General features: G+C 41.8%; 1 protein-coding gene across 1 annotated transcript; it reads right to left on the reverse strand.

Moving 5' to 3' along the window:
* Positions 1-481: 481 nt before the first annotated feature.
* Positions 482-5,901, reverse strand: LOC128710423 (ecotropic viral integration site 5 ortholog). The gene is made up of 9 exons (XM_053805477.1): positions 5,299-5,901; positions 4,866-5,225; positions 4,632-4,790; positions 4,312-4,548; positions 4,066-4,089; positions 3,127-3,300; positions 2,467-3,057; positions 2,290-2,388; positions 482-646 (listed from the first exon to the last, which is right to left on the reverse strand). The coding sequence occupies exons 1-9, from the start codon at positions 5,899-5,901 to the stop codon at positions 482-484; spliced, it is 2,412 nt and encodes an 803-aa protein (XP_053661452.1).
* Between the last annotated feature and the right edge of the window lie 13,882 nt (positions 5,902-19,783).

Genomic DNA, 19,783 nt, shown 5'->3' on the forward strand with positions numbered 1-19,783 from the left:
CTTCTTTCACTGACTTATGGGCCAGGATCCCCCGAATATGCGAGTGCATATATGAGTCCTGAATATGCGTTCTACATAACTTAACGAATCTATAGGACATAGGCAATGTAGCGTATGCATTGCAAACACTAAACCTCAACGTAGTACTATCTCTCGTCGATGTTCCCACTGCTTCCTTTTGCTATACCGCTCGTGTGTTGTGTCTTACTTTTATGCGCTTAATATAAAAACATACTTGTGAGGAACCTTTTTCCCGATGCTTGCTCTGTCCATCACATTCCATATTCATACTAGCCCGCTAATTGCTATCACTTTGCACTTATCCGTCTGTGCTCCCACGGGAGAGTTCTACTGAAGTGGAAAGCGAATAGATGCAACATCAACAGAAAACATTCGCCGCTCACATTGACGACCCCAAAGCGTTTCATTACGCGGCTGTGTGTGCATACGGAGTTGTGACGTCACGGGAACACACGCGCTTTCACGAGGGAGAACCAGAATTTGCTGCCTGTGGTCCGGGAATGTTCATTTTGGACGAAAGCTGTATCTCGGCAAAATCGATCTCATTCGAATCTATCGACTGTATCGATGTGCTCTTAATCTTCCGCAGGTTCAACGCCGTTCCACGGCTTTTGATGGCAGTCAGCTGGGGGTTTGAGGATGCATGTAAAGGAAACACATTGATTAGACTCATTACCAGCTAAACATTCAAACATAGATACAAGCTAAGTAGAAATTTTGAAGGGGGGGTTAGTAGCATGCAGAGCGATACGATACAGTATGACAAACAATAGCTACGAAACAAAGATTATAATTATATCCACTTTTCTCTACTTCGACTAATTTACACAATATTGGGATTGGTAAAGGTCCAAACAGGTCCAAAAGATACATGCATAAAAAAACTATTACTACAGTGACAAAGCTGGCCATTTCAATGATTAATGTTGTTAACCTTTTCAATTTTACAACGCCTTCAATCCAATATCGTTTACCCATCTTTATTGGTGAACTCGCTGCAGCTAAAATGGTTTTCCTCCTTTGAAGCGGTTTTACAACAGCTAAGGCTGTAAAACCGTGTTCCCATGATGAGCTGTTCCGTGCTTCAGATCTGTCTCGGATATTCTTGGATTTTGATGGTAGAAATTTAAGATCCCCGGGTTGGTGATGCAGGTGATTACTCGTGTTCTTCAGTGGTCTCGCAAACATTCACATTTGGCATCCAATTATATCTAGTCAACACAAACACGTCTACATCTACGATGATCGTTTATGGTTGGTACGAATATGCTCCAATGAGTATGGTTTATAAGTACTATAATTTAGTGTTGTCTGCGACTTCGTCCGTTGCAAATCAAATTCATCATATTTCCGATTCCGTTACGGGTAGTGTGTAACGCACTTCTGGAAGCCATTTGCAAAATGCGCTGTGCTGATTTGATTTGTGCTGTAAGTAGTCTTCCTCCTCACCGGCGTCCTTCTTCCTGGGAATGGTTTATTACACTTATCTGTTTGTGGGAATGTCTTCAATAACCATTACTGTGCCCAGCTGTGTGCAAAAAAATCACACCATACTGGCTAATACTGTGTGCAATTACATTCACTTCTTACGCTATCCATTTCCATGGTTCAGTCTCCGGACTGGTAATCGGGGTTGGAAACTACACACATACATGACAGTCATCCCCAGATGTGTGTGAATGTTTTTTTATTGCATTATTGTTGTTATTTTTTCACCCAACACCCAACCGATGGGACGAATTATTACACCACGCAGTAGATGCAAGTGAGATAGGTCAAAGATACGATATAAAAAAGAACGCCAAAGAGAAAAGCAACTTTATACGTTTTGAATTTTATGTACAAACTGTGTGAATAATTTTAGCACATTGCGGTGAGAGTGTTGTAGAATAGAGTGTGTTGTGATTGCCGTGTAAGTGAGTATTAATGACACCGAGAAAGCTGCACGTTAGAGCTCCAAACAATGATTATTTGAACCATTAAAAAACAAAATTCCTAAAGCTCGATTAGCTTTGTGTTTCAATAAACCATATTAACATTAAAGTTACTAATTAGTTTTGCAATGTAGTTGTGTAGTGAACAATATTAAAACAAAGCTTGTTAAAACAGTTAACCCTTCGTATTTTAACTCTAACGCATGTTAGCTCCAATTTCAAAAGTGTTTAATGTGTTTCAAAAGTGCGCCAGTAGCTATGAAGCAATGGCGGCTGTGTATATACATAAGAGTTCTTCTTCGCCAAAGTTAGCGCTATATTGTCCGTATCTTACCTCAGCTTTTAGCTCGGCGACCTTGTCCTGTAGATCTCGGACGCGGTCTGATTCATCCAGATTAGATCGCAGCTCTCCCTCGGCCAGCATTTCCGAGTTCTGAAAGGATAGTGATCATCACAAGTTTAGTATTGATTGTTGAAATTGCAATAGAGTACAGTACCAAAAATTACAAACCTTTGTTTCCAGTCTTGAAATTTCTTGCTTCAGCTCCGCCACCGTTTGACTTTGCTCGGTAAATTTAATCTTCACATTCATTAGCTCGTCCTTCATGCGAGATTCGAGATCGGAGTAACGGTGCTGCTGTTCGCGTGCCTTATTCGCAAGCTCGCGTTCCCGAACCAGCGCTTCTTCTAGGTCTTCTTTTACTTTCTTGCTCTCTTCATCCTGCCGCCGTAGTTGATTCGTCGAAACTTGCACCTGTGTTTCCAGCTCCATCACCTTCAACCGAAGCTCTTTCAATTCGGTTAACGTTTCCATCTCCCGTATTCGGGTGGTCATGAGTTCCTCCTCGAGCTTTTGTAAGTCTTGCGAACGGCCCGACTCCCAGAACAGCAACTTCTTTGCGCCGGAGTCATTGCTCTGGGCCGGATCGTTGCGCTGCTCGGAAAGTTGCCGCTGCCATTGAGTACTCAGTTCCTGCACGCGTTGCTTCAGATCCTTGAGCGATAAGCTTGCCTCTGCTTCGCGCAATTTGCTTGCAATCAGCTCGTCCTGAAGATGTGCTACCGAGTTGTCTGTGGTGGTTTCGCGCAGTCGTTTTTTATCCTTGAAAGCAGGAGATTTGAGTTAAACATCACGATTTTTATGGAGCAGTGATAGATATAAAATGCTTACCTCTTCCAACTCTTGGATCTTAGTCTTTAGGTTACGAATCACATCTTCACTTTCGGCGAGACCCTGTCGCACCTTGACCAATTCTTCGAGTAGGCATGAAACCATTTCGTCTCGTTGTTTCAGTGCTTCTTCCTTCATAATCAACTCATCAAACGAGTTCTGTCGAGAGTTGTTCTTTGAAGAGAAAATAATTCAATATTTTTATTAGACGAACGAATAAAGCTCTTGAAATACATGCATAATTTTTTTCTATCCAACATATGAATATATAAATGAAACGAACGCAAAACAATACACAACTGGTGTAAACAATGTTTTGAAGAAATTTTGAACTGTGAACTAAAACAAAAACACACATATCTTTCAGATATGAAAACATTACATAAACAACAAATTAATTAATAGTTCAAAACCATGCGAGCGTAACAATTTCTAAAGCAAAATCATTTAAAGAAATTCCATACGTTTTCTATAATGATACTAAGAACTAATGAAGTAACAAAACTTGTTTTGAGGACATTTCGAAAATGTAATACTTTGAAATTGAACCACATGACATAGAAATATGTACAGTAAGTAATTTGTAATGACTTGTATGATATTATTACTATAGAAATAAATTGTGGAAAATGCATGATGAAACTCATGCTTTTGTAAATTTGCTGAAAAAATATTACTTCGTGTGATAAAGTATCTGGTAAAAAGCATATAAATTGCTGCATGCTGCTTAGTGACAAGCTCGTGTGTGCTCTGTATTGGTTAAAATGATAATTTATTCACTCGCAACGAAATGAGCTTCGGTAAAAATAGTTTATAATTAATTGTCGTTTCGTGTTTGAGAGGCAAAAAAAACATTCCAAATTACTACAGCATTTCATTCCGAACAAAACCAAAATATAATGGTTATGGCTTATCGGGATCGTGTCCTTCGGAACTTACGGATTCGAGTGAATTGTCCGGATTCTATATTTTCAGCAAATATAGTAATATCGCACATTTAACGGAAAAATGAGTCCAAAACCAGACGTAGAGAGAAAGAAAAGACACAAAGAAGAGAAGTAACAACATCAGCAACCTTTTCCGAAGGTCCTTCATTCCTTCATTTTCATATTCTCTACTTTGAAAGAATGTTTTACGGTTAAAGCTAACCGGTTGGTTCGGTAACTCTGTGCGTGCCATACTTACGTTTTCCTGCAGTCGCAAACTTAGTGCTCGCACTTCTTCATTTGCGTTTTCTAGCTGATGTGAAACTTCCAGATGTGCCCGTCGGAGAGCCAGCAGTTCGGACTGAATCGCGTAGCTAGTTTCTTCTTCTTCGGCGCGGGAAACCTGTCCCCGAACGAGCCGATCAGCCAGTTCTGCACTTTCTGCCTCGAGTAGTTCGTTTCGCTTTTTTAGCAAACGGTTTTCGCTCCGTAGTCGCTGTTAAGTCAAAATGTGCAAAGGTTTAGTTTTGATGAGTATTCTAGCGATAGACAGAAATAGGTACTCGTAGTACAACTAACCCTTAGTTCCACCATTTCCTCCTGTTCCTTCTTACGAAGATCAGCATATTCTTTCTCCATCTTTTTCATCTTTTTCGTATTGATCTTCACCTGGAAGGCCAGATTAAATAGTCCATCCGCATCGTTTTCTACTTTTTGCGGAAGCTCTTTCTGGAAGTACTGCAAATATTGAAGGAGAAGAAATAAAACAAGCGTTAGCACATTTCCTCACACAGAAAACAAAGTATAACATACCTTAAGCATTGCTTCCATGTCTAACGAAAGCAACGTGTCCTTGCCAATCGTGAGAAGTGCAATCGCAACCTTGAAAATAAACTCCATTCCTTCCGACAGAAACACATCCATTATACGACAACTGAGCGTTAGATTCAGTGCGGTAGTATACAGCGTCAGGAACCAGCTCGATGCGTACATAGACGTTTGGAAGCTTTGCGATTGAAAATGTAGATGTAGCTCAGGTATTTGCTCCTGCACGATATTCTCCAGCTGGTACATACACAGCCCGAGCTCCGCCATAGAGGGTTTGAACATGTCGCGCATGCGATATTGTTGCATAATTTGCACAAGAACGGCAAACGCTTCCTCCTCGGGCATCTGCAAATTGAGATTTAACATTAATGATTGCTTTCAACTGTATTAGAAGCCAACATTCCAGAATGATTCTTACCTGCATAAGCAGTAGTCCAACAATAAAACCAGATCCCTGACAGTAGCCAACTTCACGATCGTGCAGTGAGTACGCTTTCATCACATTAAACAGTGCCTCCTGGCCTAGTCCATCCTTCTCCTTGAAAAAGTCATGCTCTGGGTATGTACGGGCAATATCACGTCGTATCACCTTCTCGCACGCACTCGTCGCCTTAATATACTCGGCATACTGCTTCTTGTCCGCATCGGAAGCTCCACACAGCAGCTGCCATACGATCGCCCGGAAGTGGTGTGGTATGCCCTTGCGTACCAGCTCCTTCACCGTCGGTCCTTTGCGCTTCTGGCTCGCCTCCCAGTCGGTGACGATGCTGGCCCAGGTCGACCAGACATCCTCTTCACCGACCGAGGAGGCGCCCGAATTTAAACTGATCTGGCTCGTGTCGGAGCTCTTTCGGCTATGGGCCGAACTCTGGAGCGAATTGAGACTCTTCGAGTCACTCTCGATCAGCTTGTTGGCGGCCTCCAGTTTGGCTAGTAGGGATAGTTCAGAGCTTGGTAGAGTTTCGGTCATGTCCGGGTTCCTTAGACTATTGCTGTCCGTTTCCGACACCGTGAGGGTCATACTAGCGGAGCGCGGCGGGAGGAAAATGAAGGAATGGCAGCAGGTGGGACACGACACACGACAGGATGGTGATGGTTGATGATGTGAGGGATGATGTAGTGTCGAGAGTATTTAATTCACGTTCGCTTCTATCGTTGCGTTCGGAGCCGAATGGTCGAATGAGTGCGGTTTTTTTTTGGTGCTTCCTCGTGCAAAGGATAATGAGAACCGCTTCATATACGCTCTTTCATACGGAATTAGTTCATCGCTTTAGATTGCTGCAAAATGCAGCCCTTCGGCGCTCGGCGTATCGATTTGAAAGACGAGAAGCTGCGTCAAGCCGTTACGGAAACACGGAATGTATGTCGAACGACGAATGTCAAAAAGAACCTTTCGTCGCTTCGCGTCACCCAGGGGTAGCATGCAGTGCCAAAAATTGTAGGTATTTCCTATATTCTCCTGTCTTTGTGAATCGCGTAGATCGTAAAGCATTTACTGCGCTAGTGAAGTGTGCTGGTTGGCAAATCTCCTATTATTACTAACCATATCCATAAATCCTGTTCTTTACCTACCCTTGTATAACTGCACACACTTTGATAAATAAAATATCTATTTACTGTGTAATCTTGTGCGTATCACTTGCGTTGAGTGTAGATATTTGTGTGAAGTAATAAATAAATCTCTTACTTTCGCTCGTTTGCGATGGGGTTATTTTTATGATGAAAAACACTGAACCAATGTGAACAAAAATACTGTTAAATATACTTGTTGCAAATGTTGGTAGCACCGTTTGCTTTAAGCGTCTGTGTCTTGCAAGAAAATCACAAGAAATTATTTAATTGACGGGAGGTAATCTTGAACCGTACCGATTACAGGGATGTGTGTATTAATAATGTATAAATAAAGCGTACTTGTTGAGATGTGTGATGTATTAATCTATCGAGGCGCTAGCTAGTTTAAAACTAAAAGGAAAGAAAAAAAACACAAAGCATAAACTAAACTACTAACAGTGGGCACGAAAACACAGATACACGGATGGCGTAAATAATAAAGGAAAGCGTAATACAACAACACCGGTTACCGAACAACCCTTCGCAAAGGAAGCCCAATCAAACTTTTAATACTTTTAAAATATTGACGTGTGCACAGTTAGGCAGAGGATACCTACTACCCACGCGGTCGCAGGACAGGAAAACGAAGGAAAACACTACACGAGCAAAGCTGGCGCTTTAGGCTAAAGGTTTGGGTGTGTTTGGCCGCGCTTGTGTTTTTCACGCTACTACGAGGATTGGGCAACCGATATACGGAGGGATAATTGTTTTTTATCCGTTTAGCTTTTTACGAAATTTGGCATAAAATGTGTACACACTAGCTTGACGATTCCTTCGCCCACTCGTTGCGTGTGTTTCTGTGTCGATAGATGGACGTCGGCGGCGGTGGTTTAGGTGATGGTGTTCGATGGTAAGGGTTCGGATATTGCCGTTGTGGGGTATGAGTTCAATGTGTCCAAGTTGTGTATGCCAATATGCCCACAATATTACAGGTCGATCGCTGCTGGTGATATATCCTGTCGCGACAGAATCCTGCGCTGGTGGGATGTTGGGTGTTGTAGAGTGATGTAGGGCGTTCTATGCGCAGCGAGATGGCTTACACGAAGAAGTTGTGCCGTAAAGATGTAGTTTCTTATTTCCTTACTGACAGTTTTTTGACCGTATTTTGTGAAGTGGCAGAATTTCTAAAAATAAAGAAAAGAACACATCATTAGTATGAAGAATAATTATAAGTTTGGAGCATCAGTTAGAAAGTGAATATGACGCATGACAATGTAACGAAACATTCAGACATCGCGAACAACACTCAACGATTCATTCGTTTGTAACACGTTACGATACACAATGTATATGCCATTTGCAGTTTTCATCCATGGCGAGAATTCCCTCACAAGCGCACCGCCAAAATCGCAACTAGAACGCGGTCCGCAACTGGACTGGAAACAAACCCATTATCCTTGTTCTATTGACTGACTGTCTACGGCGAAGAACAAACACGAAACAGATGGGCATCGTGCGGCTGCCCATATGCTTGTTTCGTGTGTCTCCATTTCCATTTCACCACCATCGACCAAATGCAAACAATAGGTGAAAAGATAGTTTTCATCTCACGATCAGATCCAACCTTACATATGAGCGAAGCGGAGGGGACGATGGACGATATTTTTTGCGCCGGTTACATTTCCATCTACGCCTCACTCATCCATCTACTACAATAAACACGCGAACAGTGTCTTGAAAACGCTACATGTTCACAAGAAAATGTTGTTGTGCTGCTCATTTTCGCACACATTTTTGTGCACTTCCGGCCTGGCTGCAGAAGCGATAAGCAGAAACTCCCAGAAAAACCGGAAACACACCGATGCTGCTCTAAGCATCTCGCACACCATCAAACAACTTTCTTTGGCGGCTCATTTCGTCCACACAGCCATTCTCGTTTGCTACCATCTAATTGCTTTATGATCCATCTCAAGCATTGAAAAGTATCTTGAACTGGGTGTCCACAGTGTAACTAAATGAAGATATTGTGTGAAGTATTGCTGCTAACAAATACATTTTTTTTTTGTTCAAATTTATTGCTGATAGCAATTATGTACATATTAGTTACTTGTTGTTACACCACCATCAGTCCAGTTAACACAACCAGTCCGGCAAGATCGTTCAACCACCTAGTGTTCGACCCCGGTACGGTTTCATTGCATTCCGCTGCATATCAAGTGCATTTGCTGCAAGCAAAGTGCTGATGATGCTGCTGTTGGATGGTGTCGGGCCATCCACCAATGCAAGTGAGTGGAGATATGCATGGAAGGAAGCCACTCAACAACAATACAGAAAAACAGCCACATAGACACAACCACGATGAAAGCGAACGAAGCGGGAAAGCAGCACACATTGCAGGAATGCATCGCATTGTATAATTAAAGTGAAAATAATGCACACTGGCAACGAAGCTGGGCCCATTCCATTCCATTCCAACGCGGTATTTCATCTTGCAAGGTATGAAAAGTGTGTGTACGAGTGGCATTTTTTGCTTCTCCTGTTCTTCTTCACTTGACAATATGATTCATCACGCGTCGCGCGCGTCTTCGTCGGTCCGGTCCGCGATCAGCGGGATTGTGCAACAGTTTGTCTGGCCGTCGGGCTTTCGTTGCTTGCGTGCTTACATGCAGCGGTGGAGTTAATTGGAGCAGTGTAAGACCAATTCGGTAGTGGACTGCGCGACGACGACAGCCACCATTGTAGCACGTGTAACCGTTTATTGAACAAACCTTGATTTGGGTTTGATTCGTTGCGAATACAGTCTCTCCTCGATTTGATACTTTTTGCAGCAAAAATACGGCTCATAGTGATGAAACATACAGGCAGGACGTTGGGAAAAGGTAAACGAATTTGTACCTACGCCACAATTGCAAACGCTTAAACCTGGGTGTAATATTATTTCATTAGAATTAATATAATTATGACTAAAACATATGACATATGATTTGATTTACAGCAATCATTAATAAGAAACTTTACCCTGTAGTTCCTGAGACCGAGAGTTCCTCCATTTAAAGTTACGTAACTGACTCGAAGTGACGTAACAGTGTCGAAGAGACTTAAAACTCCAAATTATCTTGAAATTCTAGTGTTTAACTACACAAGGATGACTTTTTTTACCAATGGAACGTATAACATAACAGTAAAAATCATGATTAAAATAATACCAAAACAATAACATGGTTGAAACAAGATCATAAAGTAAAAATATTAATAAACAAGTAAACATGACAAATAAAATAATAAATCAGAATCTAAAACTTCAGTACGTACGCTGACGATTAGACGTGCCAACCAGCGCTGGTCTCTCTGGTATAACAAAGCGACAAAGGAGTTTCCCAAATGTTGGCAAGAAAACCGAAATCAAAGTTAGTATCCGAATAACGTTAGCATAAATATATATAATACATTTTTATTATGCATTTATAATTATCATTTTAAAAAAAAATATCTGGAAAATCACCTTTTTCTCAGAGTGTACTACTTCTTTAACATCAAAAAAGCATCCGCCAGTAACTCAGAACCACCAACCGTCGGTTCATTCATCAGTGTTCTCCATTGCACGGCGGTAAAGTGTGAATGTATTTGAATGCGTTTGTTTGTTTTTTTAACGCACTACTAATGCTAATAAACACACAACCACTCGCTCCCCCGGCTAGTACGTCAAAGCGCCTCATTCGCGGTTTGGTGCGATAATCCGGCACCCGGCAGTAACAGGAAGTTGTACAACAAGAACGTCACACCAATTCGGGCCCCCTTGCGGTTGTTTCTGGTTCACAGAAGCAAAGCAACGACTTTTCACATTTTTTTCTACAATGAAAACAACTCTACCGGTTTTTGCTAACATGGAACGCATTAACGCCACTATATCGAGCGCGCATTATCTCCGCGACTAATTTCGGCTAAATGTGCCTGTTTAACTCTTAGCGTGTGTATGAAATGGACTACAGCGCCTGTACTGGTTGGCGAACTTCAAAAGCATTTCCACCGTGATTTTATACGCACGTGTTCTAATTTTGTTTTTTTTTCGATTTCCCGCTAGGTTCCCGGCACCATATAGCGCACGGCTTTGCATGATCTGCTACCAGTGGGCACCGTTAGGCAGGGAAATGGGTACGTACACCATTTCTTAATGAATTCTTCGCTTCACCAGGCGAGTGTGTGATGATCTAATTCTTCAGTTTGTAAACCCATTTAATGTTAAAGCGTACAGTTCGTTCGATTCGGTGGGACTGGAATGTTACAACACATGTTATCAATTTTTCTAGAATTTAAGTTTCAAGAAAATGATGAAAAAGAAAAGAATACATGTTGTAGATTTTTTTTTCTATGCATCGGAAGAACGACCGGGCCCGTAAATCTATTTTTTATTTTCTGGAAAAAATGCAAATGGAAGTTACTAAATTACTATTCATAACCTTTTATTATGATACAAGGGTGTTACGTTCCAGGAAAATTCGAGGAACTTTACGTTGAGAAAAGAATTTAAAATTGATATAAATATAACTAATTATTATTACAAAACAGGAAATTAGAACTAAATTAGAATAAAAAAAATATACCACAATTTGTTTGTATAATTAAAAACTGATAATATTTAAAAAAAAACTCAACAAACTGACACATTTGATTAAATTAATAATATTAAAATCCCACATATCGTCCAAAATGTGCAACTTAAATTGCGTGTAACTCAGAATAAGACTGTAAGTGTAGTGTGATAATTATTACATTCACACATACAGTTTCTTTCGTACTGTTAGCAAACAGCTGGTGAGTAATCCAAGCAGTGTACATAGACAAACGTGACAAACGTGTTAAATGGCATTAAAGAAAGATTGTTTTTTACTCTAACTCAGTGATTAGCACAGGTGGGGCACGTCATGCATATACTTCTTTACATAACTGACTTGTCTTCTATATCTGATAAATCTTATTTGATTATCTTCTCTTTAACAACCTTTTACTTTATTTTCCCGTAGCCGGAGAGTCGGTCCCGGCTACAGAGTTTTGGTCCTGATGGGATTTTGGACCGGTCCGGTCGTGTGACGACCGGCGCCGCTTCCAATACACCACCGGGGCGCCCCAATTTTGTTATTAAATGTTATTTGATTATATGTTGTGTTATGTTATGTTATGGCCCCCAAAAATCTGGTCCTTGTCAAAGCAGGTGCTGAATCTATTTACTGATTATTAATCTGCAACGGGCCCCGAAGCTTAATTGAGTTACATGATCGAAGGAAATATTGCAGTTCTGGAATTTAGAATCTAGAACCATTATAGTCTAACACAGCTCCATTAGGCGTTTAACATAAACGTACATATTTTCCATCTGTTTCATCGACTGCCGGCCACCGTGTTCCGGTGTGCTGCTAAACCGACACACGCTGATTCATTCGCATACCTGCGCTTCAACGCCGGACAGCGCGGTGGTCATCGCGATGGATTAATTAACGCCAATTACCTCGTGGAACTGCGCAAACACACGGCACGCATAACAGACAGAGAGGGTTTTGCGAGGGAAAAAAAAGAATGACGTCGTGAAGGCACTACTTCCTGCGGGGTGTTTGAAAAAAAAAAAATCACCGAGCAAACGAGTAACGTACCCACCCCGGCAGGGTAAGGGTTCATATATCTGCTTATCCTGTCGCGCGTTGCATTGAGCTGCGCGAAGATGCGCGGTACCGGAGAGACGGACAAAAGCCAACGCCAAATGCCATTGCAATACATTTGCACCGCATCCAAACGCTTGGGCACCACTGCTTGTCGGTTGGTACGCTTTTAGTTTTCAATTTTGATGTCCGTACCATCATCGCGATGCTTACTCATGCAATGAGATTTATGTGTTTTCGTTTTATTAGCCATTTTTGTCTGCTTCTTCGTCTATAATTGCTTTGCTACCTCCGTACATACACAGTGTGTGTGTGTGTATTGGTTCGTTTCGCTACATTTTCGCCACCGTAACGCATTCGCTGCAAAAGGCCGCGTGGTGTAAAGGAGGCCGGGCACACGGTGGCGCAAGATTACAACGAATCCCCCGAACCGTGATGATGATACTGGTTTGGTAACGCAGACGAAATCAGTACAATGGACCACCCACCCCAGCGCGGGTAAAGCGGTGCACCAGAGTGCAATAAAATACAAAAGCTTCAAACTATGCTTCCACCAGTAGCAATGTGCAAATCAAGCCATTGGCAATAATTGGATATAAATCGTTATTAGGCAGAAGATAGGAAATAAAGATAGGGTAAATGGGCAATAGAAAAATGTAGCAACGGAGCGGCGAATAAAGATGGCTTAAACATGTGAAACTACGGGGAGTTGCTTCTGTTTGTCCTAAAAATACACCAACCCGATGACATAAGATCCTCGTTCCAGCTGTTCCAGAAATGTGAGCATATTTCACAATGCCACACCTATCCTTGTGGCGCCCTAGTGTTTTGCTCTGCTATACACTATTTCATGGCGAGTCGATCTAACGCAGCGGTGAGCATGAGGTCAGCGTGATGCGACCGGCTTGCTTTTCCCGAGAGAAATCCCCCAAGCGGGAAAGGAACACTGGGACACACGGGAAACGGATAGTTTTCACCGGTTAATTTGCATTACCGACCAAGCCTCTCGCTCCCGGTTGCTCGCCCAGCTCCCCAATTCCCCAGCCCCGAGGGCCATCAACTTTGTTTGCAATGCTCCCCCCGCCACAAACGGACGGACATTTGCGAACTTTGGGGTTAAGCGGGGAGTGCAAATTTATCATCATCTCGAATGACACTTGTTTACGCGCCCGCAAAACTGACGGTCGTGCCCAACGGTCCCGTCGAGGAAAAAACGGCACTGCACCGCCGTCTGCACAAACGAAACTGGTAAAGGTGTGATGGGATTTTTTTTTTTCTGCTTGTCCGTCTTCTTCTTTGGCGGGGCGTCGAAAACCGGGGCGTGAAAGTAGAGGATAAATAAATTAAGTTAAAATTGAATGAAAGTGAATTTTATCGTCGCCAGAGCTGCCAATTTGTGTGGGTCTAGCAATGGGTCGATGTGAAAACTTTCCGGGCTGGGAAACAACGTAAACGAGAGGGGTAAGGCTCCCGAATGATAGTGTAAGTGCTACCCATCCGGATGAGAATCTCTGCGTCTAGCGTACGGGGTAGAATAAGTTACGGTTACAATAAAACTTCAGCAATGTTTTCTAATTTTAAGCGCTAGAGCATGTTAAAGCTGCAGCTAATCGCGTGTGAAACGTACACCGGGAATGATGGAATTTCTATTGAATAATCAACATCTTAATACAATTTTCCTACCTAATTCCGTGATCTTCGAAAGCAAAATGATTTAAAAAGATTTAAACGCTTCAAGAGCGTACGTCGTTGTTATTTTTGAGTCGATTAGGTACAACACATGAGAAAGGTATCTAAATTCTGCTAAATGTCTCCGAATCCTAACAGTATACGTGGATTCACAGCGTCGACATACGCTCATCTCCGCAGTCCACTATTATTATTTTATAGTTCTAAAAATTGAAAATGAATCATTGTGCAGAAAAAAAAACAATATTAACATCAGCAAAACAATATCATCTACGGTACGTGTTCTTCGAATGGGTTTTCAGAACATCCCACAGAAGCGCATGTTATCACACCCATCCTACAAAACAGGCAAAAGAAACACAAGGAAAACCCGACCCGGTTGGTTGTAGCTATTGCGTAAACGAAGCCAGCAAGGGAATTCGGCAAACAACACACTTGCGGTGCTGTCAATGTTCATCCCTTAACCACGTGGCTGAAGCAGTCGGGCTAGGCTTTGGCCAAATCGGAACGTGCTTCGGGACCAGGATTACGGAGTGCACAACAAAGTAATTGGCAGCAAAAATATAAAACTGGCAGTACGATTTTTTCCCGACAGATTGTTTTTTTTTTTTGTACAGGTGAAGTGGCTAGATTTTGTTTACGTCCAGTGTTGCGTCCTCTATCTTTTGTTAGAATTTTTGGTTGTGTAAAGAACTCCCCTATTTGCTGGCTTTAAAAATCCCTCTCTTTCTCTTCGTTCTTAGTGGATCGTTCTCGATCGATCGTCGTCCACGATTCTTTTTAACCAGCGAGCGCCATCTAGCGTAAAACTAACCGTACCACTGCTGAGATTAATCAAACCGTTACTCACAATACCTAAGGGTTGGAGCTCAAACTTATATGAAGCTATGGAAATTTAACTTTTTTCGTAGACGCGTTTAATGCAGTTGGTGGGTTTTAGAATGGAAATGAAAAAAATGAAATCATTTCTGAATTTTCTTCAATAATGGGTAAAAATAATTCTGGAATTCTTTCACATTTTTGGGCCTTGTGCAAGCTGAAATCGGATCAAGTTCATAGCATAACAGTATTTTAGAATCATTGGCGGAAACTCTTCAAGTTGAACTGGAATGTGTCGATGTAGCAATGAAGTAACCCATTTTTAGAAGTTGAAAACGTTCTTCCCAAAGCTTTTAGAGTGCAGAAGAAATCTTGAACAGAATCAACTTCAAGATGCGAACGTTCCAGATAGTGAGAAGGATCACAAATCTACCTCGACCCATGCCCCTTCAACTTGAAAAGATTCCAGAAATAGCTTCAACTCGATACTTTAAGCACTGTCAAATCGATAAATTTATGTAAACTTAAACTATCATCATGTAAATATAATTGTGCACATTTATAATAAATTTGTGGTGTGAAAGATACTTAAAACCAGCACTATATTTTCACTAATTGTTTACAGTGGTATCTTCACTGCTGCGTGCAATGTTGTTGTGTACTATGCTCTTCGTGTGTACGTTTTCAGCAAATCACCGACCATTACCACCACCTAACACCATCCACACCCCGGTAAACTACATTGGCCGTCCATATGAGCCACATATTAAAGGGTGCAAGCAACAACCAAAAAAAACAAAACAAAGAAAAAAACCAAACAGGTGCGTTCTTTTTCTATTCTACCGCACTCGTGTAGTGCTGTCGAGGGCAGATCATCATCATGAAGGCCACCCAACGGTCGGTGCCCTACGGCTCTGCCACACCGGGCGTATCATGATCCGCATGGCTGTCTGCACTGGGCAGTGCAAGGGCTCCCCATCATCGCCTACCGAACGCGACCCGGGGTTAGTGCTTGGAAAAATTTATGACACGCTCCAGCGATCCACCCCACCATGGGCATGGGCAGGCGCGCAGACTGCATAGCAAACCCATCTCCACCCGCCATCGCTACAATACCCACCCAGAACCGTGCATCATGCGATGGCGACCACTGACTGACAGTTTGGTAGACCACAAACATCAAAACGAACCAAAAACTAAGCAGCACTAACCAGAAAACTACAACATGCCCAGAACAAAGTCATGTTTCGTTTGTTAGTGGTACGGGTAAGGGCACATTGCAACGAATCACCCGTCGCCGGTAGGTGTGCACGATGTTCTGCAGGCCCGGGGGATTTGATGATGTGAAATTCCAGCAGTGTGACAGCATTACTTCAGTCACGCGAAAGCCTTAAGGCAACGATTTCACTAAGCGATTGGCAAAATTAAAGAATGTTTTAACTCATCAACTGAACGTAATCGGCAACACGAATGGAGTGTGTACAAAATATTGCAATAGTATGTTTGTAATGAGTAAAATTGTAACAGCAGGTGAGATCATTTAGCAGTGTTGGCTTTAAGAAGTTTGCACTATGAGCAACTTTAATGCCAATAAAGCTGATAAGATACAGCTACAATAAAAAAAGTACAATACAATAGTACAATAAAAAAATCGATCCTACTTCGTCCTCGCTCAATAGCTGCCGTCGTAACCAGTCCGTGCACGTCTTTCGAGCTAACCGAAACAGCATACAGCCGCCTAAAGAAAGTCCAATTTTCCGTTATGCCAATAGAACCACAACAATGTACAACAACAAAAACTCCAAAACAGAAATATTAAAAATTAAACAAATGGACCCCGTTCGTTTCTACGCCCGGAAACGAGGTCAAATCCCACAAGCCCCAGTTCACGTACGGCACACGATGTACGCGACACCGGGTGGCACACGGGCTGGGCGGGACGTCTTCCCGCCCATCAACGGGCCATTCTTCCGGTTCCGTGTGATCGGTGTGTATGTGTGTTTGGTAGCAAAAGAGTTACCTCGGAGCTACATTTTAGTCACATATCGACGGATTGAGGATGCGGAGGGGGGGAAAAGGGATCAGCATTTGCTTGTTGGGAGCTATTAGTTATTTATTATTTTTGGTCACTCCGAATGTCGAACTTTTTCCTTCGAAAGACCATTCCAGGTGTATCGCTGTTGGGAATTTTTTTTTTCAAAAGTTCTTCAGTTTTTATTTATGGCATAAATTTGATTAGCTCTATCCACATCAGTCCGACAGTCATTACAAGGTAATTGCTAAGAGGATACCAAAACCTTCAGTTCATGCCTCAAAGAATTCGATCTTTGCAGAGAGGATATGCGAGAGTAAAAAAATATGTTTTTGCAATTTTAGGTTCCACCAAGACAAACCGCAAAAGTCGTTAGACATGGTAATATTGGGCAGGAACAGTTTCCTATTTTATCACACAATCACACGAAAAAAAAGTATTTTGAGTGTCGTGATCAGTAGTGCGGTAGTATAACACCCATACAGACGACCATTCTTCTCTTATAAAAAGGTTTTTTAAAGGTTTTTCTCACATCAGGCACATCTCTGAAAACCTTCGGACGTCCATAACACCCTGAATTTGTTATGTAGAGCACAACACCCGCGTTGAAATAAAACACAATATTTATAACATAGCAATAATACAATTCCTTCCCACAAAATAATGATTGGCAATGAACCGTAGAGAAATCATTTTCATTCAGAAAATTTCTTGATGATTTCAACCAGCAAACAGAATGAAAGTAAACTTGGCACAACCATGAGCCATGCCGCCTCATAATGATGTCACCGAGAGAACACTGGAACGTGTCGGCGTTGACGAACGGGTTCTTCCGCATCGAACACCACACATGAAGATTTGGTCGCGACACTATTTTTTTCCATTGTCGTATTTGTATTGCACCTTTTACGGGGCCACCTCGTTCGTCAACGCTGGCCAACGTTTAGCTAACCTTTGCGGAGGTAATTTTTTCGGGTGCGCACAACCTTCGCCTGCCATGCAGCGAATAACGTAATACCCTTTTCTCCAATCTCACCGGCACAAAAATAAAAAGAATGGTGGTAAAATTCTAAAACCATAAAATTCGTACCCATACTTGACCCCATTAATTACCCGGCAAGGAGGGAACCGTGCCTCCTGCGGTGAAGGTTTCACCCAGGGACAGACGGTAGGGTTGTAAAGCAAATTTTCCAACCTTCACCCGTGGGGGCGCCCGCAAACGACGGTTTCCATTTTGGGTTTCTTCCGTTCTAACGCTGCTCGCCCACCGATAACAACTGAGGCAAGCTTTATCAGTACCCAAGCACCCGTTGTAAAGCGTATGTTGCAATCGATACGGCGATCAAGTTCACCGGACACTTAAGAAAGGCGGGCCAACCGCTGTGGATGGAGGTTTTCGGTACGTGTCAGTTTGCCTTTCGAATGACCCTCTTCACTGTGCTGTGATGGCGCACTTGCTGCAAGCATAAAGTGAAGAACCATTCATGCGTTTCATTGAAGGTGTACATCGTACCTTGGTGTACGAACCTTTGCAGCTAACGCGAAGAACGATCAAGTGGTGCTTTGCGACATCGGAGGTTGTCGAGTGGCGCATTATTGGCGCAGTATTTTACACAAACACACACACAACAGATAGACAAGGCAATCTATTATTTCTATACTCTATATATCCAAAGATAAGCTACCTTACACCATAACGCATTTGGTGACGATTACAGTTCAAGTGTTACTTGCAAGTGACGATGTAGATGTAGACTTAATTCATTTATACTGATTCCCCGAGTCGTAAAAGGAACAATTTCTTATCGAGACAACAACTGAAAGTACTGCGAAAGCAGTAATCAATTGCTTCTTAATATAATTCTGATAGTTCTACGTCTAAATTGGCTATTGGCTGTAAATTTCCAGGACTGGCATATCTCATCTTGCGAAAAATAATCATAGAAAATATCAACCAAACGCTTCAAGGAAACAAAGCGCTTCAATATACGTTTGTACATTATTCTTGAAGTGATCTTTTTCTACAATATATTCTCATTTTCAAGTAACTTTTGGACAAAAACAATATACCCAAATATGAGCTGTTAATTATTATCATCTTATTGTTGCTCTCAGTGCTTCTGATTCGGTTACACTTAACCAGCAAAATGTGAATTAAGCTCCACACTGATCGTCATCTGCCTTTTGTGCAGCACGAACACGGATGTTTATGCAACTAGTGTGCCATTTACTTCCAAGTATCACATGTGGCAACCGAAAAAAAAACACAAGAACTAAAAGCATTTTGTATACTCGATCCGGAGAAGTTGCTCTACGGAACAGACTGTTTATTGTAACTTTTTTTTTCTAACAGGATCGTCTCAAAGAAATTGTCTGAAATGAATGATCTTCACCTTGCACAAACTTTCCGACACACGCCACATTCGTTGTGCCCGAAAGGGTGGTACATAATCGAACCTTGAATTGGTCTCATTCAACTGACGGCAACTGGCTAATAAGAATGGTTCCAGTAATAGCTGTCCATCTCCCACACAGCATACCATCTGCATCCCACAGTCGTTCGTCTAAGCATTGGCTAACACAATGTCTCGCCCGTGCTTGTGTGCGCATATGCTCCAAAGGCAGAGGCTGTCTATCCATTAATCCAACCCACCTGAGTTACCTGAGCCGGAGCTCGCAACGAGTCAATTTAGTGTAGACCAGGGGTCGCCAAACATCCAAGCCTATTGTCCCCTTGCGTATTAGACCAAGGGAAGCCTTTGTTGTGTGATACGTGACCTTTTTTAAACGCTTTGTAACAAATAATATAAATTTTGGTACACAAAATTGTAGCATAAACTTGTTTTCCAGGAGGTGTTTTATGATCTCTTGGCATGACTTTCGATCAAATGGTCGATGGTCGTGAATGGTACCAAATCAGGAGTGTTTAGCTTGTTTTAACTTTACTGACTTTATGCATAATATAATTTATAATAATAATATAATTATGTAATATATTTTTAATTAATTGTTGAAAATGATCTGACCCTCAAAAATATTGAATGTAACTCGAGGTTGAAAGCTTTTGGTGGTAATAGGTTTTCGCTATTATATGACAATTATAACCAACTTGATTTAAATATTTCGAAATTTAAAACAAGAAGATAGTGTTGTTTACTGAA

Source organism: Anopheles marshallii, chromosome 2 (genome assembly GCF_943734725.1).
Source record: "Anopheles marshallii chromosome 2, idAnoMarsDA_429_01, whole genome shotgun sequence".
Taxonomy (NCBI): domain Eukaryota; kingdom Metazoa; phylum Arthropoda; class Insecta; order Diptera; family Culicidae; genus Anopheles; species Anopheles marshallii.

Coding starts and splice junctions, on each gene's coding strand:
- LOC128710423 (XM_053805477.1), bottom strand. CDS start 5,901: ATGACCCTCACGGTGTCGGAAACGGACAGCAATAGTCTAAGGAACCCG. Junction 4,090..4,311: donor GTTTGCGACTGCAGGAAAAC/GTAAGTATGGCA, acceptor CTGAAAATATAG/AATCCGGACAATTCACTCGA. Junction 647..2,289: donor TCGCCGAGCTAAAAGCTGAG/GTAAGATACGGA, acceptor TCAAACCCCCAG/CTGACTGCCATCAAAAGCCG.